This window comes from Dreissena polymorpha, chromosome 6 (assembly GCF_020536995.1).
Source record: "Dreissena polymorpha isolate Duluth1 chromosome 6, UMN_Dpol_1.0, whole genome shotgun sequence".
Lineage (NCBI taxonomy): Eukaryota > Metazoa > Mollusca > Bivalvia > Myida > Dreissenidae > Dreissena > Dreissena polymorpha.
The window spans coordinates 69023747-69051529 of NC_068360.1; the positions used below are offsets into that span (position 1 = coordinate 69023747).

The window sequence follows — 27783 nt, forward strand, 5'->3', positions numbered from 1 at the left end:
GCTTGCACTCAAATTAAAAACATTAAAAGAATGTATTGTATCACTAAAATATTGTTTGATCCCATCACCAAGTATGTAATCTATTTGCCGTGACCTATGTATGTGCATGGGCAGGTTTGCCACAAGTTTCGCCACAAGAGGATGTTGTTACATCACAGCCCGATCACGAGCGACACCGCTGGCTCAACCCATCATGCCACTTACGGCTTCCTATTGGACACCGTAAAGAGGGAATGGACTGTGATTGATGTTAGTCTGAGGTAAGACTAGAATAGTGAATGATGTTAGTCCGAGGTTAGACTAGAATAGTGAATGATGTTAGTCCGATGTTAGACTAGAATAGTGATTGATGTTAGTCCGATGTTAGACTAGAATAGTGATTGATGTCACCCCGAGATTAGACTAGTTTTGTGATTGATATTTGTCCGAGGTTAGGCTATGTTTGTGATTGATGTCAGTCCTCCTTTAGACAACGGTTGACACGACATAATGAGTGTTTGTTATATTAATGACTATGTTAGGGATGACAGAATGAGCGTGTTTGAAGTTAATGATAATGTTTAGGATGACAGAATGGTTGTTCTTGACGCTAATGACAATGGTTCGTATGACGGAATGAGCGTTGTTGAAGTTAATGACAATGGTTGTGATGACAAAATAATGAGCGCTGTTGAGGTTAATGACAATAGTTGGAATGACAGAATGAGCGTTGTTGAAGTTAATGACAATGGTTGGTCTGACGTAATATGTGTCAATGAAGTCAATGACAATGGTTTGAATGACTCAATAAGCGTTGTTGATGTTAATTAAAACGGTCGGGATGACATAACGGGTGTTGTTGAAGTTAATGGTTATGGTTGGAATGACAGAATATGCGCTGTTGATGTTAATGACAAAGGTTGGGATGACAGAATAAGCGTTGTTAAGTTTAATGACAATGGTTTGAATGACATAATGGGTGCTGTTGAAGTTAATCACAAAGGTTGGAATGACATAATGAGCGTTGTTGAAGTTAATGTCAATGGTTGGACTGACAGAATGGGTGTAATTGAAGTTAATTACAATGGTTGGAATGACAGAATGGGCGCTGTTGATGTAAATGACAATTGTTGAGATGACAAAATTTGCGTTGTTGAGGTTTATGGCAATGATTGGAATGACAGAATGAGTGTTGTTGAAGTTAATGACAATGGTTGGAATGACAGAATGAGTGTTGTGGAAGTTAATGACAATGGTTGGAATGACAGAATGGGTGTTGTTGAAGTTAATCACAATGGTTGGAATGACAGAATGGGTGTTATTGAAGTTAATGACAATGATCGGGATGACGAAATGAGCGTTGTTGAAATTAATGACAATGTTTGGTCTGAGAGAACGGGTGTTAATGAAGTCGATGACAATGGTTGGAATGACTAAATAAGCGTTGTTGACGTTAATGACAACGGTCGGGATGACAGAACGGGTGTTGTTGAAGTTTATGGCAATGGTTGGGATGACAGAATGAGCGTTGTTAAGTTTAATGACAATAGTTGGAATGACAGAATGGGTGCTGTTGAAGTTAATCACAAAGGTTGGAATGACGGCATGAGAATTGTTGAAGTTAATGCCAATGATTGGACGACAGAATGGGTGTTGTTGAAGTTAATTACAATGGTTGGAATGACAGAATGAGCACTGTTGATGTAAATGACAGTGGTTAAGATGACATAATTTGCGTTGTTGAGGTTAATGGCAATGGTTGTGCTGACATAATGATTGTTGTTGATGTTAATGACAATGGTTGTGATGACATAATGGGTATTGTTTAAGTTATGACAATGATTGGGATGACAGAATGGGTATTGTTTATGTTAATGACAACTGTTGTGATCACAAAATGAGCGTTGCAAATGAAAATGGTTTGGAAGACAGAATGGGTGTTGTTGATATTAATGCCAATATTGGCATGACAGAACGGGTGTTGTATAAGTGAATCAACTGGTGTGATGACATAATTTGCATTGTTGAAGTAAATTACAATTTGTGTGATGACAGAACGGGCGTTGTTGAAGTAAATGACAATAGTTGGGATGACGGACTGGGTGTTGTTGAAGTTAATGACAACTGTTGTGACAGAATGAACGTTTTTCAAATAATGACAATGGTTTGAATGACAGAATTAGCGTTTTAAAACGAATGTTTCTTTTAAAAAAAACTGGAATTACATAAAATAATGTAATTTAGCTAAAGCTGCATACGATTTAATCATGAACCGTGGTTTACACGTCATAAGCAATGGGACAGAAATATGCACAGCCTTTGTTCACTTTAGTTCAATCATTTGGTGAATGCTGAAAACACAAATCGTTATATTGCTTTGGCATATTGACAAGGGATTTCATTATTTAGCATTCGTTCAATTGGATAGTTAAAGATCAATATCAAGGAAATTCAGTTTTTCAATGATAAGGGTTTCAGCCCGAAGGTATTTTGTGCAATGCCGTCGAAGTATTATTGCTTTATGAAATTAATTTTCCACTTCTTTCTCTACCTTCTTGTTTGCAGAAAGATGCTATACTGCTTTCCCAACATCGATACAACTGAGCCCCTATGGCCAGTGTTTGGTACTTACAACCCATACTCTGTGCACGTGGAACTCACACTGAAAACTGGACGCGACATCATGGCCATCCCAGATATACTCAGACCGGTAAATCATGATTCACAATGTATGGTTTATTTTGTATACAAGACATACTCAGAACCCTTATAAGATGCTATGTCTGTCTCAGAATGCTCCGTCCGGTTGTCATATTCGTAACTATCCCTGCCATACTGTTGGTGGTATGATTCTTTCGTGATCATCATGCCGATCCCGGAATTCCCTGACCATTTCTTAACCATAAATATACGCACCATAGTGTTACTGGTGTGTTTGAAGTTATCATGTCCATCACAAACATAATTCAAATTGTAGTGACAATGGTTTCCAAATCATTTCAAACATGTTTGTAGTGACAATGGCTATCACGTCATTTCAGACATGTTTGTAGTGACTATGGCTATCACATCATCACAGACATGTGTGTAATGACTATGGCTTTCACATCTTCTCAGACATGTTTGCAGTGACTATGGCTTTCACATCATTTCAGACATTTTTGTAGTGACTATGGCTATCACATCTTCCCAGACATGTTTGCCGTGACTATGGCTATCACATCATATAATACATGTTTGTAGTGACTATGGCTATCACATCATATAATACATGTTTGTAGTGACTATGGCTATCACATCATATAAGACATGTTTGCAGTGACTATGACTATCACATCATATAATACATGTTTGTAGTGACTATGGCTATCACATCATATAAGACATGTTTGCAGTGACTTTGGCTATCACATCATATAAGACATGTTTGTAGTGACTATGGCTATCACATCATATAATACATTATTGTAGTAACTATGGCTATCACAATTTCTCAGACATGTTTGTAGTGACTATGGCTATCAAATCTTCTCAGACATGTTTGTAGTGACTATGGCTATCACATCTTCTCAGACATTCTTGTAGTTACTATGGCTATCACATCATTTCAGACATGTTTGTAGTGAGTATGGCTAACACATCTTCTTAGACATATTTGTAGTGACTATGGCTATCACATCATTTCAGACATTTTTGTAGTGCCTATGGCTATCATATCATTTCAGATATTTTTGTAGTGACTATGGCTATCACATCTTCTTAGACATGTTTGTAGTGACTATGGCTATCACATAATTTCAGACTTTTTTTGTAGTGACTATGGCTATCATATAATTTCAGACATGTTCGTAGTGACTATGGCTAACACATCTTCTAAGATATGTTTGTAGTGACTATGGCTATCACATCATTTCCGACATTTTTGTAGTGACTATGGCTATCACATCTTGCCAGACATGTTTGTAGTGACTATGGCAATCACATCATCTCAGACATGTTTGTAGTGACTATGGCTATCACATCATATAAGATATATTTGTAGTGACTATTGCTATCAAATCATCTCAGACATGCTTGTAGAGAATATGGCTATCACATAATCTCAGACATGCTTGTTATGACTATGGCTATCACATCATCTCAGACATGTTTGTAGTGACTATGGCTATCACATCCTCTTAGACGTGCTTGTAGTGACTATGGCTATCACATCTTCTTAGACATGTGTGTAGTGACCATGGATATCACATCATCTCAGACATGTTGAAGTGACTATGGTTCTCACATCATATAAGACATGTTTGTAATGACTATGGCTATTTTCAGACATGTTTTAGTGACTATGGTTCTCACATCATATAAAACATGTTTGTAGTGACTATGGCTATCACATCATCTCAGACATGTTTGTAGTTACTATGGCTATCGCATCATATAAGACATGTTTGTACTAACTATGGCTATCACATCAGTTAATGCATGTTTGTAGTGACTTTGGCTATCACATCATTTCAGACATTTTTGTAGTGACAATGACTATCACATCATCTCAGGCATGCTTGTAGTGACTATGGCTATCACATCATATAAGACATGTTTGTTGCAACTATGGCTATAACATCTTCTCAGACATGTTTGTAATGACTATGGCTATCACATCTTCTCAGACATGTTTGTAATGATTATGGCTATCAAATCATCTCAGACATGCTTGTAGTGACTATGGCTATCACATTATATACGACATGTTTGTAGTGACTATGGCTATCACATCATATAAGACATTTTTATAGTGACGATGGCTATCACATCAGTTCATACATGTTTGTAGTAACTATGGCTATCACATCATATCAGACATGTTTGTAGTGACTATGGCTATATCATCTCAGACATGTTTGTAGTGACGATGGCTATCACATCAGTTCATACATGTTTGTAGTAACTATGGCTATCACATCATATCAGACATGTTTGTAGTGACTATGGCTATCAAATCATCTGAGATGGTTTGTAGTGACTATGGCTATCACATCATCTCAGACATGTTTGTAGTGACGATGGCTATCGCATCAGTTCATACATGTTTGCAGTAACTATGGCTATCACATCATATCAGACATGCTTGTAGTGACTATGGCGTTCACCACCCCCGGAAACCCGATATGCTGTGATAAGTTGGATGTGCTAGAAGAAGTTGCCGATAGATTTCGATGAATTTCGGTAGGGTAAGTAAATCCAGTTCTATAATTGTTTAAAGGCATTTTTTGAATTAAAATATAGTAAGGTGTATGCAGAGGAGGTATTACCATGTATGTAAGAAAAATCCTGGTTATTTATATTCAGGATTTATTGAAATATGGCTATTTAAAGTCGACGATGCAGGGATTTGTCCCATATTTAGCACTTTATTTACAAATTTCTTTACAGGTATGCCAGTGAAAAAGTTTTTGCACCGACAATTATATTAACCAATGTCCCCGAGTAACATATTAGCCAGGGTTTCTTTAAAAAAAAATCGTATTGGTGATGAAAAAATGATATGACGTGGTGCTGTACAAAGATGTCGAGATATGACATGAGTGCAGTTCATTTATAAACTTAAAAGCTCACTATTACAGCTGATTTATTCAAACTCTGATGCATTGTAGATCATTTTCATTGAACTTTGAGGTTTTATGATTATATCCGTTCTGAAGCTAAGTTCATTTTCAGCTTATTTGTATCTTTTTTATTGTTTGAAAATCATTGTAAATGTAAAGCAATTGATTCATACAGGTAAAAATATACGTTCGGTAGGCAATCTAAACATTTATAATAATATTTTCTGCCTATAGTTTCAATTATGGGTAGACTTTCATAAATGTGAACTAAATTTGGATCTATTATGCATGACTTCAAGCGTGTAAATGTTTGTTTCTTTTCGTTCTTTTTGGTAATGCTATATGAAAAATGTAAACATTTATTTTCAAAACCCAATCCACGTCTCCTTCTTAGGTGTATTTGCATAGATAACACGCATTTTTCATCTGATGAAGCCCCAAGCCTTGAAGGAATATACTCAGCCAGATTTGAGCAAATTATAACATTGAAAATTAGGGCGTACTTTCCATTAGTGAGTAAAACGCATATTGAGAGAAATCGTCAAGATTGCATTTAAATTATAAAGCTTTGGTCTTTTATCGCTATAATCATTAAATGACGTCATAGCATGTGTTTTACTTTACAATTTATTTAAAGGTTTCACGTCATGGATAAAAGGTATTTATCGTATTGAATATTAAGTACGACGTACAGTTTTTTTGCAAGTCGCGTAACCCACTTAAGGCAGATTATTAACTAACGGCTCACGCATACATGTCGTGAATCTCTCTCACTCTGCTTCTCTTCTCTGTCAGTGTCTGTCTGTCTGTCTGTTCGTACATACCAGAACTACAATACGTTTTTTTATGTCCGGTTTTCTGTACGCTTGGGGCTTCATCAGATGAAAAATGCGTGTTATCTATGCAAATACACATAGAGAGGAGGCGCGTATTGGGTTTTGAAAATAAATGTTTACATTTTGCATATATCGTTACCAAAAAGAACGAAAAGAAACAAATATTTACACGCGTGCATTGCCGGAGATGTTTGCAAAGCTGTCAACTTGAAGTCATGTATAATAGATCCAAATTTAGTTCACATTTATGGAAGTTTACCCATAATTGGAACTATAGGCAGAAAATATTATTTTATCCTGTCACGCCTTTAAATCAGCCCGATAACCAGGTAACCTATTATCCCTAAGGATATTAGGCTAGATGACCACGTGACCTCGAATATCCGTCAGTTGCTGTCCGCGCATGCGCACGCCTGTACTATTTTCTATTTATAAAATATACTTGTTTTCAATTAAAAAAATACAACATACGTAAAGTACGGGAGACGGAAAACTACAACGGGCGAGGCATGGTCAGGGGTGATAACCCCAAAAAAGGGTTAGGGTAAGGGTTAGGGTTAGGGGTCGGGTTAGGGTTAGGGTTTAGGCTTACCCAAACCCTAACCCGACCCCTAACACTAACCCAAACCCTAACCCTAACCCTCTAACCCCCCCTCGCGCAATACCATACCATGCCTCGCCCGTTGTAGTTTTCCGTCTCCCGTAAAGGGAGGTACTGATAGTTTAAAAATTATTATCTTAACAGCATAATTTCGTCTTTGTGTATTGAATTAAAACGATTGACTCGATTTCTGTGTTGTTTAACAAGACGGAAGCTAGCCTAAGCGTTTTGCATGACGTGACGCCACAATGTTTTTGCTGCGGCGTGCTTTTTTCCCATATTAAATATTTAAACGCAAAATACTGGAAAACTATATATTTTAGAAACATTTCAACGAATGTTGTAAATATGACAGGATAAATAGAATAATACGTTGGTGACGTGGATGGAGAATGGTTATCTGGCTCGTCGGAGGATCTTATCGGGTGAGCCGATTCCTCCGACTTGCCAGATAACCATTCTCCATCAACGTCACAAACCTATTTTTCTCTATATAAATGTCAAGATTGCCTACCGGACGTATATTTTTTCCTGTATAAATCAATTGCTTTACATTTACAATGATTTTCAAACAATAAAAAAAAGATACAAATGAGCTGGAAATTAACTTAGTTTCAGAACGGATATTATTATAAAACCTCAAAGTTCAATGATAATGATCTACAATGCATCAGAGTGGGCATAAATCAGGTGTAATAGTAAGCTTTTAAGTTTATAAATGAACTGCACTCATGTCATATCTCGGCATCTTTGAACAGCACCACGTCATATCATTTTTTCATCAACATGTTGAATGTAAAGTCGAATTTTTCCACCAATACGAATTTTTTAAAGAAACCCTGGCTGATATGTTTCTCGGGGACATTGGTTAATATAATTGTAGGTGCAAAAACTTTTTCACTTGCATACCTGTAAAGAAATTTGTAAATAAAGTGCTAAATATGGGACAAATCCCTGCATCGTCGACTTTAAATAGCCATATTTCATTAAATCCTGAATATTAATAACCAGGATTTTTCTAACATACATGGTAATACCTCCTTTGCATACACCAACATATATTTCAATTCAAAAATGCCTTTAAACAATTTTAGAACTGGATTTACTTACCCTACCGAAATTCATCGAAATCTATCGGCAACTTCTCCTAGCACATCCAACTTCTCACAGCATATTGGGTTTCCGGGGGTGATCACATCATCTCAGACATGTTTGTGGTGACTATGGCCCTTACATTGTTTCAGACATGTTTGTTGTGATCATCGTTCTCAGATCATTCTCTGACATGTTTGTAATGCAATCACAACATTCTCTGATATGTTTGTAGTGCAATCACAACATCCTCTGACATGTTTGTAGTGCAATCACAACATTCTCTGACATGTTAGCTGTGATCACGAAAATGACAATCATTCCCAGGCATGCAAGTAGTAATACTATAAGTAAATATAAAATGAATAGCAAATAAAATTAAACTGCAATAAAAGAGAATTTATTTCGCATACATTTCATTTTAATTACTCGATGGTATGATGTTAGAAAGAGCAAGATAAAAAAACCAAGGAAATGACACACCAATATTATCTGCATATTGTATGCCTCATCTCAATGCTCAACCATATTTCTATAATTTTAGGGAAGTGGAAATAAAAGCAAGCCAGGTCCCGCTACCTCCAAAAAAAAGAAGCTGCCGTTTGACGTCACTAAATCAACTTAAGACAACAAAAATGCTAAACTACGTCGTAAAATTTAAAACACATAATAAATCGACTCAATGATTTTGTTACGACATATTTTAATAATGTTGTATATTTTTCAAACATGTGACAATTTTTACTCATATTTATGTAGACTTTCTTTATACTGTGTGCGTTTGAAGTGGTATTTTATTTTTCTTACGGATTGAAGAGGGCTTTTATTATGAAAATCTATGTAACACAAATGCATTTGTTTGTTTATTAGCTTATTTGAGAACAAAGTGTTTTGCGTGAGCTTTTGTTGTCCAAACTTTCTTATGGAATATCTATATATCGCAGATACAATTTGGAGGACCGGATTGGAATACTATGTTTGCCATCGGTATAGATAACTTTGGATTTTATAAGTAAAGCATTGTCTCGTGTTATTTTGTCAAAACTGAAATACTGACGATCTTCTGATTGGTTTGACACTTCAATAATGTCATCTTCGTTGCAAATGAGTTGAGCTGCATAACTTGTCAAAGATTTTGATTATTTAAAGTGAATTATTTAATTAGCTATAGTACCGTATCCATTCAATCAGGACGGGGATACAGGGTGCGTATAGGCATCTTTGATGGGCAACGTACTTTATTTGGGTTTGCATTAAATATTTAACAATAACATGGCCATGTTTAACACGTGTTTATAAATTAGACAAACAATGAAATTCATATACGTTCATTTTAGTATGTTTTGTATTCCCTCATGCATGATGATAATTTTTAATTCTTGTATAATTATATTTGTTGCAATTTAAGTTTTAGTGTTGTGATAAACGATGTTGTGTAATATGGTGAACCGTGTGATGTTAAGTGTGCCATTACATAATGGATTGACAAAATAAATGTTTAATAGACACGATTTTTATCTTCGTCGAATATTAAACTAAATATCCAAAATATAAATATGAAATGTGCAGTCAATCAACAATTCAAGTCATTTGAAAGTATTAAATGAAGGATATTAGGAGACAATATTAATGGTCAGTTTATGTCTTACAAAACGGATTGTTGCCATGTTAGCTCACCGTGCATAACGTCCATACGGTGTGCTATTGTGATCGCAATTTTTTGTCTGCCATCGACCGTGGCAACTATTGGCCTTGTTTACACTCTAAAAAGGCCACACTTATTTCAAATCTTCGTAAATATGTGACTCAATATTATTTCAACTGGGCCACGTGGGGTCAAGAACCAAGTCACAATAAAGTCAAAACTTGCAAACTATATAGAAGTCACATGTTTAGGCTAAAGAAAAGAAGTTTGAAATTCGGTCGAGTTATGAAAGGGTTCCGGTCGGTTTAAAAGCATGGCTGGGCAGGTTGCCTTATACGGGTAATATCGAACTGATTGTATTACCGACCCTCTGACGAGAAATAAAATGTTAAAAGTAAAGCAAGCACTTAAAGTACGTTATCATAGTTTATTTCTGGGATGTCATTGATGACGTAATGTATGACTTGTTTTACTACAACTAAGTTTGTTTATAACATACAGACTCAGTGAAAGCTTGCTAACACTCTAGAAGTCACATGTTCAGGGTGCAGGATCAACGGGGTTCACAGGGGTTTACTACCGGGCTGGACAGAATGTAAACACACCGTTAAGAACTTTAATTTTGCAAATATCTCCTAGTCATTTAAATACATGTGCAAAAATCTTCAGTGCATAAACAACAGTTGTTCTTGCATTTTGTGCCAATATCTTACGATTTAAGAATAAATAATTGAATACGTCTGAAATCGATGCCTAAATTTCACGTTCCGTGCAGCATAACCGTGAACATGAATGCGTTATACATCAAATATTTGCCCAAGAACACAGGCTTATTAAATAAAGTATTTCTGATCTATTTCCCATTGCCATAAGCAGCATAAAAAACTCCTTTATGCACTAGTTGAAATTCTTATAAAGAATAGTTTTAACAAGTTATTTGAAGCACCACATACAGGTGTGTTTACATCCACGTACGTTCAATTGTTAACCCCACAAAGTCACGTGATCCTGCATCATGTGTTCGGTCCAATCATGATGAAACTTGTAAAAAATGTGTTCTTATGATATTTCGACCAAGGTCAAAAAATTCTAATCCGTTGCAATAATTCCGGTCCGTTGCAATAGTTCCATTCCGTTTAAATAGTGCCAGTCCGTTGAATTAGTTCCAGTTCGTTGAACTTGCCAGGAGCTTGTTTTTCAATGATATCTCAACTAAGTATAAAACTTGGTCAATCGGGATCATAAACTTGGCCACGAGGAAAAAATAAAACTAGGTCAGACAAGAGTTCCGCGGTCGGAGATGACCGCATTGAAGCCGGATTTTTGATTTTAAATGACAGGAAAGTACCTTTCGTGTTTTTGTCAATGCAATACTTAAATTACTGAAATATTGTTCAAAGGTCAAAATGAAATGTAAGTACTTTTCAAGGCATGAGCAAACCTTGTGTTATGTTTTGAATGCATGCATATACATGAACAACAATAACATTTAAGGTCACAAATATGAACTTGAATTGACAATTAGGAAAGTTTGATCTCAATTTTTTTATTAGCAAATTAGTAACATATTGTTTGAAGTTTCCATCAATTTCATTATCAAATGTAAGAAAATAAACAGTGACCTTGACCTTCAAATGAATGACCTTGAAATGTCCAGTGGTTACTTACTAGTTCTGGCCAACCTTCATGTCAAGTTTCAAGACTCTAGGTCCAAGCATACCAAAGTTATAACAACTTTAACATTTTTACATTCAAGGTCACAGTGACCTTGACCTTCAAATGAATGACCTTGAAATGTCCAGTGGTTACTTACTAGTTCTGGCCAACCTTCATGTCAAGTTTCAAGACTCTAGGTCCAAGCATACCAAAGTTATAACAACTTTAACATTTTTATATTGAAGGTCACAGTGACCTTCACCTTCAAATGAATGACCTTGAAATGACCAGTGGTCATCTGTTAATCCTGGCCAACCTTCATGTCAAGTTTGAAGACTCTAGGTCCAAGCATACCAAAGTTATACCATGAAATAAGAACTTTAACATTTTTACATTCAAGGTCACAGTGACCTTGACCTTCAAATGAATGACTTTGAAATGACCAGTGGTTACTAACTAGTTATGGCCAACCTTCATGTCAAGTTTCAAGACTCTAGGTCCAAGCATACCAAAGTTATAACAACTTTAACATTTTTTATATTGAAGGTCACAGTGACCTTGACCTTCAAATGAATGACCTTGAAATGACCAGTGGTCATCTGTTAATCCTGGCCAACCTTCATGTCAAGTTTGAAGACTCTAGGTCCAAGCATACCAAAGTTATACCATGAAATAAGAACTTTAACATTTTCGAGCACGCCGCCACCCCCGCCCGCCCCCCGCCCGCCCGACATCATCAATCTATAAGCCGAGATTTTTTCGAAAAAAATCCGGCTAAAAATGTGTTCCTACTATATCATTTGTTGGTCTGAACATTTGTTCCAATGTCCGCTGTGTGTAATTTTGATACAAGTCAATTGGAATACATGCCTACCATGAGGTGAGGCTTTTTTATCTGACTATAGTTAAACCATTTGAACAATATAGAAATAACAATTGAACAACACCAATCACTCACCAATAGGAGAAACTTTACATGATTTATAGTTTATTTCTAATATGGCGAGGCTTAGAATAAGAGAAGAAACATGTCTATATCAAAACAACAGGGTTTTAACGTTTCACTTATTAATCTTGTTTAATTGTGCAACCTTCAATGTTTCAGTTATTAATCTAGTTTAACAGTGCATTCATCAAATTAGTTCTGCATGTACGCTTCCTATAAACAATATTTCAGCACAAAATCCTCATCATAATTTCATAAACAAATATTTGGCAGACACATTTTTAATTGTCACATTGACATTTAACTTCCTGACCCAAATGCAATCCCAGCTAGGTCTGCCTGTAAGCTACATACACACACAATTGCAAGTCCGTTGATTAAAAATCAATTTATTAAGTGTTAACAGATTTTCTATTTTTATAAGTGACCATGACCTTGATCCAACTAGCAAGAAATACAGTTCTGTCCTGCATGTAAGATACATAAATACAACATGTCAGTACAATACCTCCATTCACACTGAGCTAATTGAGCAGAAGCAGTGTGTTTTCTGTTTTTAGAAACAGTGACATTGCCCCAACCAGCCCTAAATACAATCTTATGCTAGGTCTCCACGAAAGCAACCTGTATCAGAATTTTCATCGTGATTGGTCGATATAAACTAAAATTGGACGTTTTACCATCTTTCTGTCATTTGTCTTGTTTTAGTAACAGTGACTATGACGATGCCATGACCATCCAGACTGCAATCTCTAGCTATGTGTGCATTCATGTTACCTTTGTACAACATTTAAAACCAACACTTCCATCCAAAGGGAAGTTATATACCAGAAACCATTTTTCTTTTTTGAGTGACTGCAACATCGACTGCCAAACAATACAATGACAAGCTAGATCTCCATGCAAGTTGGCAAAATCCCCTAGCTACATTGAGATTGTTTAATGCAAACTAAACTTATTTAACAGAAACCATCTGTTTGTTATGTTTCTATTTTAAGTTACAGTTACATTGACCTTAACCTGACCAACCTCAACAGCGATACAAAATACACCTGCAAACTTAATTTCAGTACAATAGCTCCATTTAAAATGAAGTTATCTAGAAAAAAGAAACATTGAGCTGACTGACCCAAAATACACAAACTAACAAACAAATCACAAACTAAGTGCAAACTTGCTATATCAGTTAAATTAAGATCGGCCACTGCAAGTTTAAGTTATTGACCAGAAACCACCTGCTCAAACAATAGCCCGCTTTATCCAAATCTAATAACCATGGTTTACTCTATAAAAAAAAACTTGATTGTAACCCGAACGGATTGTTGTCATTCTATCAGTCACAAAAAAGATACAATATCACATGGTACAGAAACCGAGAGTTCAAAGGAAAAAACTTTCAAAGCAACACCAAATGTGTAGCATGAAAAGGGAACAAACAATATCTTAACCAGTGTAAAACAAATGCATACTACAGTACCCTTTCCACAGAGAATATTCCCATCAGTGAACAGCATTTTCAGGTAAAGACTGCACACAAATTGATTTATTTTATTGTAGACCTTCAATTCTGGCCTTGACCTTCGACCTTTGGAATCGGTTCTGTTGTGCAGCACTTATAATGCTTTTCAATACTGCCAAGTCATTTCAAAATACCTAATTGATACATATCTTTTTTTGATCCCTGACCTTGATTTGTCACCTTGACCGTCCACCTTAAGCATAACAATCCGTCTCATAATGTAGATCACATTTGCCAAGTTATTTTAAAATCCATCCCTGCAGGACAAAGCTATGGTCAATTCAGTGTCCATTTAGAAATGTGTGCTTAGGTGAGCTAAAAATCTAACTATGCTCTTGTTTGTTCGTGCCTACTAATCAAGGATATCCCCTATGCGCCATTAGGGGAAAGGCTGTTGCTGGTATGTGCTTTGTTTTACACTGACCAGGAACAAAGAAACTTCGTAACTTTTATGTTACATAAATATTGGTATATTTTGCTTAATTTGCTGCATAGCAATCACATTAACTATGGATTTACATGTATAATGGCCGTAAGGCCTTGCAGCTCACCCGAGTGCCAAATGAACTTACAACTTAAGATTACCAGTCTGGCTTTCAAGATTTTTCTTTGAGTTTGCATTTGAAATGGATACCTGCATTGTACTTTTTCAGGTTTATAACATCAATGCACATTTATTCAATGGTAGATATGTTGTGATAATTACAAACTGAAGGTGAACAAGAGCTGTCTCAATTGGATGACATATGCCCCCGATAAACGCTTTGATAGAAGTTATCAGCATTTTTCGAAACCTAAACGCATTTTTCAAAACCCTAATGCGGATCCTAAGTTTAAGGTCAAGGTCAAAATTTGTGTGCGTATGGAAAGGCCTTGTCCATATAACCATGCATATCAAATATGAATGTTAATCTGAAGCGAAGTTATGAGCATTTTTCGAAACCTAAACGCAAAGTGTCACAGCGGCATAACAATTCTTGTTGGATGTGTGTTTTCATTATTTCTTGATATTTGGTCATTTAATGAATTAAATGATGTTTTGAACTATTTTTATTAACCTATGCAACAACTTTTTGAAACATGCAACCAAGTTTTAAACTCATAAATAGGAAACACTTTCTTTAAATGTCTTATGATGATTGTGTTGTGAATGTAACCTACAGAGTTGTCAAGCTTTTTTTATTCTCTAGAAACAAGTACATTTTCTTATATGTTTAATCCCAATTTTATAACAAAAGTTCTCAGTTATTGTTACCATCCCTCATGAACTCCTCAGAGATATCCTTGGGGAAAAGGGTCTAAGCAATATTGCATTGTAAATGTGGTCTGTATGCTCATGAAATAAAATAAATCATTCATACACATTATATTTGTTTTAATTTAACTACTGAAATACTATACATGTTTTGGCTATTGCCTTCATCGGTAGTATGAATTAAAAGCATAAACAAAATGTTTTACAGATTTCAAAATACTCATTAATTAGAAAATCTTCAATTATCCAAATTACCTTGATTTACCATGGATGGAAACTGTCTACAGCCTGGCCACAATATAATGAGAACAAATGTTCTAAGCAAGCTTAAAGAAGTTTGGACAAACACGTGTGTTTTGATGTGTTCACAAGCATGCTCTTTACTAAAGCCCACTTTATCACACAAGATCAAATTTTGAACTCATAAGAGATGTAATTGGAACAAATCAAGGTTCACGAAGATAAAAAATATGGTCTATAGACTGAGCACAAGGTTTTATCAAATTGACAGACAGAGAGATCAATACAAGTATTTTGTGTTCAGGTCAGCTTATCAAAATGTTAAATACATGATTGCTCACCTAAGAAATGCTTTTTAAAAGACAACATTTTTAAAGTTAGTTTTAGTATATATTGACCTTTTGCCTCTATGGTGTGTCAAGTTTTTACCGCACGGATGGGATATGAACTAACTTAATAGTGAACCAGAACATGACATTTATTACTAAACACTACACCTTTGGGTCAGCGTTTTCAGCAAGTAGAAATTTCAAAGTTATTTGTAAATACACGTTTATACAAACCATATGAACCCTGGAACAAAGCTAGCTTTTAGCTAGGTATTGTTAAGGACCACAACCGGTATATGATGTTACATACTAAATAATACAGCTCAGGTCATTGAGATATCAGGGGAAAAGAAGTATTTTTCCTACACAAGTTTGATAAAACATGACCCCTGAGTATGGCTAACATTGATTCCAGGAGCACATATTATATATACAGAAATGATAAGGAAAAGTAACTTTGGGCACCTACATATGCTGCTGCAGACCATAATATTAAACACTCGAAAGAGGGGAATTCCTGTTATATTTCATGAAAACATTCCAGCTGTTAGGATCGGTTGTTCGAATGAAAAGGTGACAGACAAAAAGCAATCCAAAAATAATGGTGATACCGTAATTTGAATACAATTTCAGCAGCATAATGATTGTAAGAGAAACGAAAGTAAGCATGTCCTTATTGAAGACCATTCTATTGACGCATACATATAGCAGTGTTGGAAGAGCACACAATAATGATCATATTGACAGTAAGTTGCTTACCACAGCTGTAATGTACCAATTATAAAGGGAACAATACATTTCACAATGAGGTCTATGTCATCATAGCTAATGTGAATATACGTCTCCAAGTCTATGGGATACATTTTCAGTATTCAAGTCATTTTCCTCCGGAGTAACACTTCTACAATTCTGCTTTTCTTTTGTTCCAGAAAAGCTGCTCAATGAGTTGTTGGATGTTTTCTGCACTATTAAAGCATACACAATACAACCATGCCATCATATTACAATATAACTACAGAGTGGATTCTGTCAAGAGCAATTCATCATTTTATAACAACAAATATTATGATGGATGCTGACCATTGTCCAACAAACACTTTTAATATGTAAGACATTACACACAACATGCTTCATGCAGCACATATCAACAATGTGCATCCTGTAACTGTGCAGTGTCATGGTCGGGAGTGAAGGTCATCAACAGTATTCAGTTCATCATAAATCATGTAGTGTACTGTAAGGTTCTGTCTTCATTTGTTTGGCTATGTAAATAATGTGAATTGATTTGTCTACATCAGGTCAGTTTCACTAGAATTGAATGGGTGTCTTGGGTGTCCTTGGCAGTCATTTGTAGTGTGTCCATCCACGTAAGGCTAAGAAACCAGCATCCCTCTTGTTGGTTTAGTCATCATAAAATAATACACACGATTTCATCCAGTATCACGAATAACAGGTCCATATTTTGTTTAGTCAGTTTTGTAGAAAACTCCGTTTTTCCTTCATATTATCATCAATAATGGGCCAATACTTAGTTTTGTCAGTTTCATATGCAACTTTAAACTATCTCAAACGAATCTTATTCCCTTAAACTGCCATTAAAAAATCAAATATAATTTGTATTTTCATGTGATTTTCAATGCAATCAAAACTGAAATCAGCGTCTCAACACACAAGCTCTAATCACTAAGGCTTTTGAACAACCTATTCTATATTGCCTACTGGCCATTAATTAATGGCTGCTCCATATTTGATTTTTCACCATTGCCCATGTTGCCTATCTTGCCTTTGTTATCTCCATCACTGCCATTTCTTCCCTCAGTTTTACGAGATCCAAGGCCATTTCGTGGGGTACCCCTGACATCTGTTCTTCTGCCATCTGAGCGGACTGGTTTGTCCCTCAGCTCTTTTGGCTCTGACTTCAAACCTGTATCTTCACTTCCAACTTCTTTTGCTTTGGACAGTGAACTGACATTGTTTTCTTTCAGATGTGGGGCAGGTGACAGGTCGTTGGTGTCAAAATTACCACTGATTGGTCCCTTCCTATAGGGCCTTCTTCGCGTGGGATAGCTGGACACACTGGTATCAGTCTCGGTGCCTGAGGCTGCACTGCTATTGCCGCGGCCACCTGGTCGTGTGCGCCGCCGTCTGGCCCGCCTCTGGTCACTGTGGCTGTCACTGTGTTCTGTAACAATAATACAATCAGTTCACAGGCATTCCAGTAGTCTGGAACCTTTGAAAAACTAGACACTACAGCTTGTTAAAATAAAAAAATACCAAATGTAGTGTTTTGTGTAGCAAATTGTTATTATCATATCACAAGAATTGAAAACTGAGCATACATGTGTAATTTTTTTTTAAATTAAGGATTAAAATATATAAAACAAGAGATGTGTTTGTCAGAAATGCCCCCTACTACGCCGCTTTGAATTTTTATTTTGACCTTGAAGGATGACCTTGACCTTTCACCACTCAAAATGTGCAGCTCCATGAAATACACATGCATGCCAAATATCAAGTTGCTATCTTCAATATTGCAAAAGTTATGGGCAATGTTAAAGTTTTTGGACGGATGGACAGACTGACAGACAGTTCAAATGCTATATGCCATCCTACCGGCATAAGATGTAATTAGACAAGATAGCTCATTTGGTAGAGCACTGACCAACAAACAAACAACCAGAGCTTTAATGTTAAACATGGCAAAGAACCTCCCACCATTTTGCCAAAGGCAAAGCAGCCATGCTACAATACCTTGATCCTGACTGGTCACACTGGTATTGTCTAGCACAGTGTCATCATCATCAGCAACACGCCGTCGTGAGCGATCGGATCTGGGCTCATATTGATCATCAGTGTGGTAAGACACTGAAAAGGCAAGCCAGTGAAGTAAGCAACTGACGGGTGAAGTCAATATGGTAAGACACTGAAAAGTCAAGCCAATGAAGTAAGCAACTGACGGGTGAAGTCAATGTGGTAAGACACTGTAAAGGCAAGCCAGTGAAGTAAGCAACTGACGGGTGAAGTCAATATGGTAAGACACTGTAAAGGCAAGCCAGTGAAGTAAGCAACTGACGGGTGAAGTCAATATGGTAAGACACTGAAAAGGCAAGCCAGTGAAGTAAGCAACTGACGGGTTAAGTCAATGTGGTAAGACACTGTAAAGGCAAGCCAGATTAGTAAGCAACTGACGGGTGAAGTCAATGTGGTAAGACACTGTAAAGGCAAGCCAGTGAAGCAAGCAACTGACGGGTGAAGTCAATGTGGTAAGACACTGTAAAGGCAAGCCAGTGAAGTAAGCAACTGACGGGTGAAGTCAATGTGGTAAGACACTGTAAAGGCAAGCCAGTGAAGTAAGCAACTGACGGGTGAAGTCAATGTGGTAAGACACTGTAAAGGCAAGCTAGTGAAGTAAGCAACTGACGGGTGAAGTCAATGTGGTAAGACACTGTAAAGGCAAGCCAGTGAAGTAAGCAACTGACGGGTGAAGTCAATATGGTATGACACTGAAAAGTCGAGTCAGTGTAGTAAGCAACCGACCGGTGAAGTCAATATGGTATGACACTGAAAAGTCAAGCCAGTAAAGTAAGCAACTGACGGGTGAAGTCAATATGGTATGACACTGAAAAGGCAAGCCAGTGAAGTAAGCAACTGACGGGTGAAGTCAATGTGGTAAGACACTGTAAAGGCAAGCCATTGAAGTAAGCAACTGACGGGTGAAGTCAATGTGGTATGACACTGAAAAGTTGAGTCAGTGTAGTTAGCAACTGAAGGGTGAAGTCAATGTGGTATGACACTGAAAAGTTGAGTCAGTGTAGTTAGCAACTGAAGGGTGAAGTCAATGTGGTATGACACTGAAAAGTCGAGTCAGTGTAGTAAGCAACTGACGGGTGAAGTCAATGTGGTATGACACTGAAAAGTTGAGTCAGTGTAGTTAGCAACTGAAGGGTGAAGTCAATGTGGTATGACACTGAAAAGTTGAGTCAGGTGTAGTTAGCAACTGAAGGGTGAAGTCAATGTGGTATGACACTGAAAAGTCGAGTCAGTGTAGTAAGCAACTGACGGGTGAAGTCAATGTGGTATGACACTGAAAAGTTGAGTCAGTGTAGTTAGCAACTGAAGGGTGAAGTCAATGTGGTATGACACTGAAAAGTTGAGTCAGTGTAGTTAGCAACTGAAGGGTGAAGTCAATGTGGTATGACACTGAAAAGTCGAGTCAGTGTAGTAAGCAACTGACGGGTGAAGTCAATGTGGTATGACACTGAAAAGTTGAGTCAGTGTAGTTAGCAACTGAAGGGTGAAGTCAATGTGGTATGACACTGAAAGGCAAGTCAATCTGCTCAGCAACATACAGGTCAAGTCAGTGTGGTTAAAACAGAAAGGTCAAGTCAGTGTGGTATGACACTTCAAAGTCAAGTAAGTGAGGTAAAACACTGAAAAGTCAAGTCGGTGTGATATGACACTGAAATGTCATGTCAATATGATTAGAAACTGAAGGGTGAAGTTAATGTGGTAAGACACTAAAAAGGTCAAGTCAGTGTGGTAAAAAACTGAAAGGTCAATCCTACATGGTAAAAAACTGAAAGGTTAAATAATGTGATCAGAATCTAAAGTCTAGAAACTAAATGATAGGAGTTCATGTTTTGATAAAGTTTCATGAAGATTTGGCAATAATGTTGCCGCAAGAGTGTTCACAAGCTTTTTCTGTAAATTGATATTGTCCAAATGTGATCGAGTTTCCAATATCAGTCAAGATATAATTGTTACAACTGTTCTGACCAAATTTCCTGAAGATTGGGAAATAAATGTTGACTTAACAGTGTAAACAAGCTTTTTCTTTAATCTGACATAAAGACCTAGTTTTGCTCATTGGGTCATTGTTGACCTGAAATGGCCCACAAGTCACCCAGGGGTGACTAGAAGCCCATTCAGGTCACCCTGGGGTGTCCCCCAGCAGGAACACTTACCTGTGCACTGCACAACGTGCACATGTGAGATAAAAACACAGACTTTCCATGACATTAGGGACTGACAAATAAAAAGAGGCATAGATGTCATAAAACATGCAAAAAATAATTCAACAAACGGAATGCATAAAATAATTAAACAAACGGGCCTCGTTTACGTAATTAATTGAAAAGAACTGGCATGCCCTGCGGCCAGGCAGCTGCTGCTCACCTCTGTAGTTGTCTCTTGGATTGTATCTGTTGTAGCGGCCATCAAAGTCTGAAATTCATTATACAACTTCACACTTCCATTTCAATGTTAACTGAAAGTGTTAATAATTTAACAAGCAGTTAAATCAATACACATGACTTAACAAAACAATGGCTTCTAACAACAAGAATATACACATGCAAACTGTCCATGCTAGTAAGTTCATAGCAACAGACAAGAATAAAAAATATTTGTACAACATGTATGGCCCGGTGTAGCCAAGTGCTACATGTAATTAATATGTGAGATGTTAAAATATACACATGCCAATGTGATCTTGACCTTTGACCTGTTGATCTAAACAACAATAGGAGTGTTCTTTTCCAGTGGAGTTACCCATCAGCAGATCAGTTACAACATTCCTCTAGGTATCATGTAGAAACTAATTTCATATCAAAAAAAGACTTTGTCTTTAACCATTGATTAGTCAACCTAAAAATTGTAAGGCATCATCCTTTTATTCAAAGGAACTGTTATACCAATTTGAATGCTCTTAGGTAAAAATTCGCTGAGATGAAATAGTCTGAATGACATATTACAAGATCTTTGACATGTTAACCTCAAAATCCCTTTCATCCCAAGTATTCAGCACACATATTTGCAATATCTTACACCAACTATGCGACCTAAACACAGACATAAGCAAAGTAATATAAATCAGTATACGAGTATAATATACTCCCATATAACAATGATTTCACAAACTTTCACTCTCCCCATAAGAAAATTCACCAGCACATAAATTTCAATTTCCAAACGTGAAGGGTGAATTGAAAATTCATCATCTTCACGCATACCAACAATGTTCAGCTGCAGACTATTTAAGTTACAGACATTGTAAGTCTGAGACTCGTTATTTTCTCTAAGAATTTGACCCTGTCACGAAGACCGGTTGTGCTTTAATGCCACCATCATTTCTCAAACTTTGCTTTCTTATGACACTGCATGGAAGAAATTTTTTCTTGCTACGAATTCCAGAATAGTCATTGCCTTAAACGACTTTCCCCAACCACTGCATGTGACTCCGAGCCAACAGAATGCGAGAGCCTGCAACAGACTGGCTCATACGCTGAGCCACTATCTGGGCCTAAGCAGTAATATGGCACAATAATGTCATTATCACAAAAAATACAAGTTTGAAATGAACTTTAAAAAAACTCCAAACACTTCAAGGCTAAAATAAAATCTGAATCCATGTGTATGATCACATGGCTTCATCCGATTCTTTAAGAAGCTTGATTGGTTTTGTTAAGTGTCTAGGCAAATATGAACATAAACACAGAGTAAATATCCAATATGTAAATAAAATAAGTAAACAAAACAAGAGCACCGCATAACAGGTGCCAAGCTCGGCTGCAAAAGCTTGTCAGATTTTTTTTTTTAGAGGTCACAGTGACCTTCACCTTTGACCTAGTACCCAAAAATGGGTGTGGCGTGTAGAAGTCATCAAGGTGCATCTACATAAGAAGTTTCAAAGTTGTAGGTGGAAGCACTTTGATTTTAGAGGCAATGTTAAGTTTTTTGTTAAAGTTTTATATGAGAGGTCACAGTGACCTTAACCTTTGACCTAGTGAACCAAAAATGAGTGTGGCATGTAGAACACATCAAGGTGCAACCACATATGAAGTGTCAAAGTTGTAGGTGGAAGCACTTTGATTTTAGAGCCTATGTTAAAGTTTGATATTAGAGGTCACAGTGACCTTGACCTTTGATCTAGGGACCCAAAAATGGGTGTGGCACGTAGAACTCATCAAGGTGCATCTACATATGCAGTTTCAAAGTTGTAGGTGGAAGCACTTTGATTTAAGAGCCAATGTTAAGGTATTAGCACGACGCATATGGTGGACGTCGGACGAGCTGGTTATGACAATAGCTCGGGTTTTCTCCGAAAAGAGCCTCGCTAACTAGTATAATTAAATCTGTGGATGAGCATTAATTGTATTCTTCTTTTTTAACGGCAAACAGTGAGTCCCTCTTACAGATTATTTTGCTAGGGTGCTGAAACAAATACCTGAGTTCCTGTGTGTGTTGTAAGTTCCCCTGGCCCTGGGTCTGCGCCCCCTGTAAGCAGCATGCCTGCGGGCACTCAGGACGCTGTCTGTGAGGTAGCCCTGCTGCTGCCTCTCCTCCAGCTCCACCTCACGGTCCCAATCACCCACAACATGACCATGCCCAGCAACACTATCTGTACAGAGAGAGAAAGAGTGGCTACATTATCAGCCACCAGATGACCATGCCCAACAACACTATCTGTACAGAGAGAGAAAGAGCGGCTACACTAGCAGCCACCAGATGACCATACCCAGCAACACTATCTGTACAGAGAAAGAGAGGCTACACTAGCAGCCACCAGATGACCATGCCCAGCAACGCTATCTGTACAGAGAGAGAAAGAGAGACTACACTAGCAGTCACTAGATGACCATGCCCAGCAACACTATCTGTACAGAGAGAGAAAGAGAGGCTACACTAGCAGCCACCAGATAACCATACCCAGCAACACTATCTGTACAAAGAGAGAAAGAGAAGCTACACTAGCAGCCACCAGATGACCATTCCCAGCAACACTATTTGTACAGAGAGAGAAAGACGAAGCTACACTAGTAGCCACCAGATGACCATGCCCAGCAACACTATCTGTACAGAGAGAGAGAGAGAAGCTACACTAGCTGCCACCAGATGACCATGCCCAGCAACACTATCTGTACAGCGAGAGAAAGAGAGGCTACACTAGCAGCCACCAGATACCCATACCCAGCAACACTATCTGTACAGAGAGAGAAAGAGAGGCTACACTATCAGTCACCAGATGACCATACCCAGCTACACTTTCTGTACAGAGAGAGAAAGAGAGGCTACACTATCAGCCACCAGATGACCATACCCAGCAACACTATCTGTACAGAGAGAGAAAGAGAAGCTACACTAGCAGCCACCAGATGACCATGCCCAGCAACTCTATCTGTACAGAGAGAGAAAGAGAGGCTACACTAGCAGCCACCAGATACCCATACCCAGCAACACTATCTGTACAGAGAGAGAAAGAGAGGCTACACTATCAGTCACCAGATGACCATACCCAGCTACACTTTCTGTACAGAGAGAAAAAGAGAGGCTACACTAGCAGCCACCAGATGACCATACCCAGCAACACTATCTGTACAGAGAGAGAAAGAGAAGCTACACTAGCATCCACCAGATGACCATACCCAGCAACACTATCATCTGTACAGAGAGAGAAAGAGAAGCTACACTATAAGTCACCAGATGACCATACCCAGCAACACTATCTGTACAGAGAGAGAAAGAGAGGCTACACTAGAAGCCACCAGATGACCATACCCAGCAACACTATCTGTACAGAGAGACAAAGAGAATCTACACTATCAGCCACCAGATGACCATACATAGCAACACTATCTGTACAGAGAGAGAAAGAGAAGCTACACTATCAGGCACCAGATGACCATACCCAGCAACACTATCTGTACAGAGAGAGAAAGAGAAGCTACACTAGCAGCCACCAAATGACCATGCCCAGCAACACTATCTGTACAGAGAGAGAAAGAGAAGCTACAATATCAGCCACCTGATGACCATACCCAGCAACACTATCTGTACAGAGAGAGAAAGAGAAGCTACACTAGCAGCCACCAAATGACAATGCCCAGCAACACTATCTGTACAGAGAGAGAAAGAGAAGCTACACTAGCTTCCACCAGATGACCATACCCAGCAACACTATCTGTACAGAGAGAGAAAGAGAAGCTACACTAGCAGTTACCAGATGACCATACCCAGCAACACTATCTGTACAGAGAGAGAAAGAGAGGCTACACTATCAGCCACCAGATGACCATACCCAGCAACACTATCTGTACAGAGAGAGAAAGAGAAGCTACACTATCAGCCACCAGATGACAATAACCAGCAACACTATCTGTACAGAGAGAGAAAGAGAAGATACACTAGCAGCCACCAAATGACCATGCCCAGCAACACTATCTGTACAGAGAGAGAAAGAGAGGCTACACTAGCAGCCACCAGATGACCATGCCCAGCAACACTATCTGTACAGAGAGAGAAAGAGAGGCTACACTAGCAGCCACCAGATGACCATGCCCAGCAACACTATCTGTACAGAGAGAGAAAGAGAAGCTACACTAGCAGCCACCACCAGATGACCATACCCAGCAACACTATCTGCACAGAGAGAGAAAGAGAGGCTACACTAGCAGCCATCAGATGACCATACCCAGCAACACTAACTGTACAGAGAGAGAAAGAGAAGCTACACTAGCAGTCACCAGATGACCATACCCAGCAACACTATCTGTACAGAGAGAGAAAGAGAAGCTATGTTAGCAGCCATCAGATGACCATACCCAGCAACACTATCTGAGCAAAGAGAGAAAGAGAGGCTACACTATCAGCCACCAGATGACCATACCCAGCAACACTATCTGTACAGAGAGAAAGAGAAGCTACACTAGCAGTCACCAGATGACCATGCCCAGCAACACTATCTGTACAGAGAGAGAAAGAGAAGCTACACTAGCAGTCACCAGATGATCATACCCAGCAACACTAGCTGTACAGAGAGAGAAAGAGAGGCTACACTATCAGCCACTAGATGACCATGCCCAGCAATACTTTCTGTACAGAGAGAGAAAGAGAAGCTACACTATCGGCCACCAGATGACCATACCCAGCAACACTATCTGAACAGAGAGAGAAAGAGAAGCTACACTATCAGCCACCAGATGACCATGCCCAGCAACACTATCTGTACAGAGATAGAGAGACTACACTAGCAGTCCACTAGATGACCATGCCCAGCAACACTATCTGTACAGAGAGAGAAAGAGAAGCTACACTATCAGCCATCAGATGACCATGCCCAGCAACACTATCTGTACAGAGAGGGAAAGAGAAGCTACACTAGCAGCCACCACCAGATGACCATACCCAGCAACACTATCTGCACAGAGAGAGAAAGAGAGGCTACACAAGCAGCCATCAGATGACCATACCCAGAAACACTATCTGTACAGAGAAAGAGAAGCTACACTAGCATCCACCAGATGACCATACCCAGCAACACTATCATCTGTACAGAGAGAGAAAGAGAAGCTACACTATAAGTCACCAGATGACCATACCCAGCAACACTATCTGTACAGAGAGAGAAAGAGAGGCTACACTAGAAGCCACCAGATGACCATACCCAGCAACACTATCTGTACAGAGAGAGAAAGAGAATCTACACTATCAGCCACCAGATGACCATACCCAGCAACACTATCTGTACAGAGAGAGAAAGAGAAGCTACACTATCAGGCACCAGATGACCATACCCAGCAACACTATCTGTACAGAGAGAGAAAGAGAAGCTACACTAGCAGCCACCAAATGACCATGCCCAGCAACACTATCTGTACAGAGAGAGAAAGAGAAGCTACACTAGCTTCCACCAGATGACCATACCCAGCAACACTATCTGTACAGAGAGAGAAAGAGAAGCTACACTAGCAGTCACCAGATGACCATACCCAGCAACACTATCTGTACAGAGAGAGAAAGAGAGGCTACACTATCAGCCACCAGATGACCATACCCAGCAACACTATCTGTACAGAGAGAGAAAGAGAAGCTACACTATCAGCCACCAGATGACAAAAACCAGCAACACTATCTGTACAGAGAGAGAAAGAGAAGATACACTAGCAGCCACCAAATGACCATGCCCAGCAACACTATCTGTACAGAGAGAGAAAGAGAGGCTACACTAGCAGCCACCAGATGACCATGCCCAGCAACACTATCTGTACAGAGAGAGAAAGAGAGGCTACACTAGCAGCCACCAGATGACCATGCCCAGCAACACTATCTGTACAGAGAGAGAAAGAGAAGCTACACTAGCAGCCACCACCAGATGACCATACCCAGCAACACTATCTGCACAGAGAGAGAAAGAGAGGCTACACTAGCAGCCATCAGATGACCATACCCAGCAACACTAACTGTACAGAGAGAGAAAGAGAAGCTACACTAGCAGTCACCAGATGACCATACCCAGCAACACTATCTGTACAGAGAGAGAAAGAGAAGCTATGTTAGCAGCCATCAGATGACCATACCCAGCAACACTATCTGAGCAAAGAGAGAAAGAGAGGCTACACTATCAGCCACCAGATGACCATACCCAGCAACACTATCTGTACAGAGAGAAAGAGAAGCTACACTAGCAGTCAACAGATGATCATACCCAGCAACACTATCTGTACAGAGAGAGAAAGAGAGGCTACACTATCAGCCACTAGATGACCATGCCCAGCAATACTTTCTGTAAAGAGAGAGAAAGAGAAGCTACACTATCGGCCACCAGATGACCATACCCAGCAACACTATCTGTACAGAGAGAGAAAGAGAAGCTACACTATCAGCCACCAGATGACCATGCCCAGCAACACTATCTGTACAGAGATAGAAAGAGAGGCTACATTAGCAGCCACCAGATGACCATGCCCAGCAACACTATCTGCACAGAGAGAGAAAGAGAAGCTACACTATCAGCCACCAGATGACCATATCCAGCAACACTATCTGTACAGAGAGAGAAAGAGTGGCTACACTAGCAGCCACCAGATGACCATACACAGCAACACTATGTGAGCAGAGAAAGAGAGGCTACACTAGCAGCCACCAGATGACCATACCCAGCAACGCTATCTGTACAGAGAGAGAGAAAGAGAAGCTACACTATCAGCCACCAGATGACCATGCCCAGCAACACTATCTGTACAGAGAGAGAAAGAGAGGCTACACTATCACCCACCAGATGACCATACCCAGCAACACTATCTGT

The 27783-nt window shown here is 38.6% G+C and overlaps 2 protein-coding genes across 3 annotated transcripts in view; one reads left to right on the forward strand and one right to left on the reverse strand.

Moving 5' to 3' along the window:
* The window catches only part of LOC127835779 (RING finger protein 207-like), a 37460-nt gene extending 27874 nt beyond the window's left edge, over positions 1 to 9586 (forward strand). Inside the window, exons 13-15 of the mRNA XM_052362216.1 lie at positions 115 to 260; positions 2545 to 2689; positions 8656 to 9586. Of these exons, the coding sequence (XP_052218176.1) occupies positions 115 to 260; positions 2545 to 2689; positions 8656 to 8736 (372 nt within the window). The 3' untranslated portion in view covers positions 8737 to 9586. The remainder of the gene's footprint in view (positions 1 to 114; positions 261 to 2544; positions 2690 to 8655) is intronic.
* Positions 9587 to 15235: 5649 nt separating this feature from the next.
* LOC127834020 (RNA-binding protein FXR2-like) overlaps positions 15236 to 27783 on the reverse strand; it is a 34497-nt gene continuing 21949 nt past the window's right edge. For both annotated transcript variants that reach the window (XM_052359576.1, XM_052359575.1), the window contains exons 5-8: positions 22927 to 23100; positions 20877 to 20924; positions 18453 to 18566; positions 15236 to 17883 (exon numbers count right to left, since the gene is read on the reverse strand). In XM_052359576.1, coding sequence (XP_052215536.1) covers positions 17417 to 17883; positions 18453 to 18566; positions 20877 to 20924; positions 22927 to 23100 — 803 coding nt within the window. In that variant the 3' untranslated portion in view covers positions 15236 to 17416. The remainder of the gene's footprint in view (positions 17884 to 18452; positions 18567 to 20876; positions 20925 to 22926; positions 23101 to 27783) is intronic.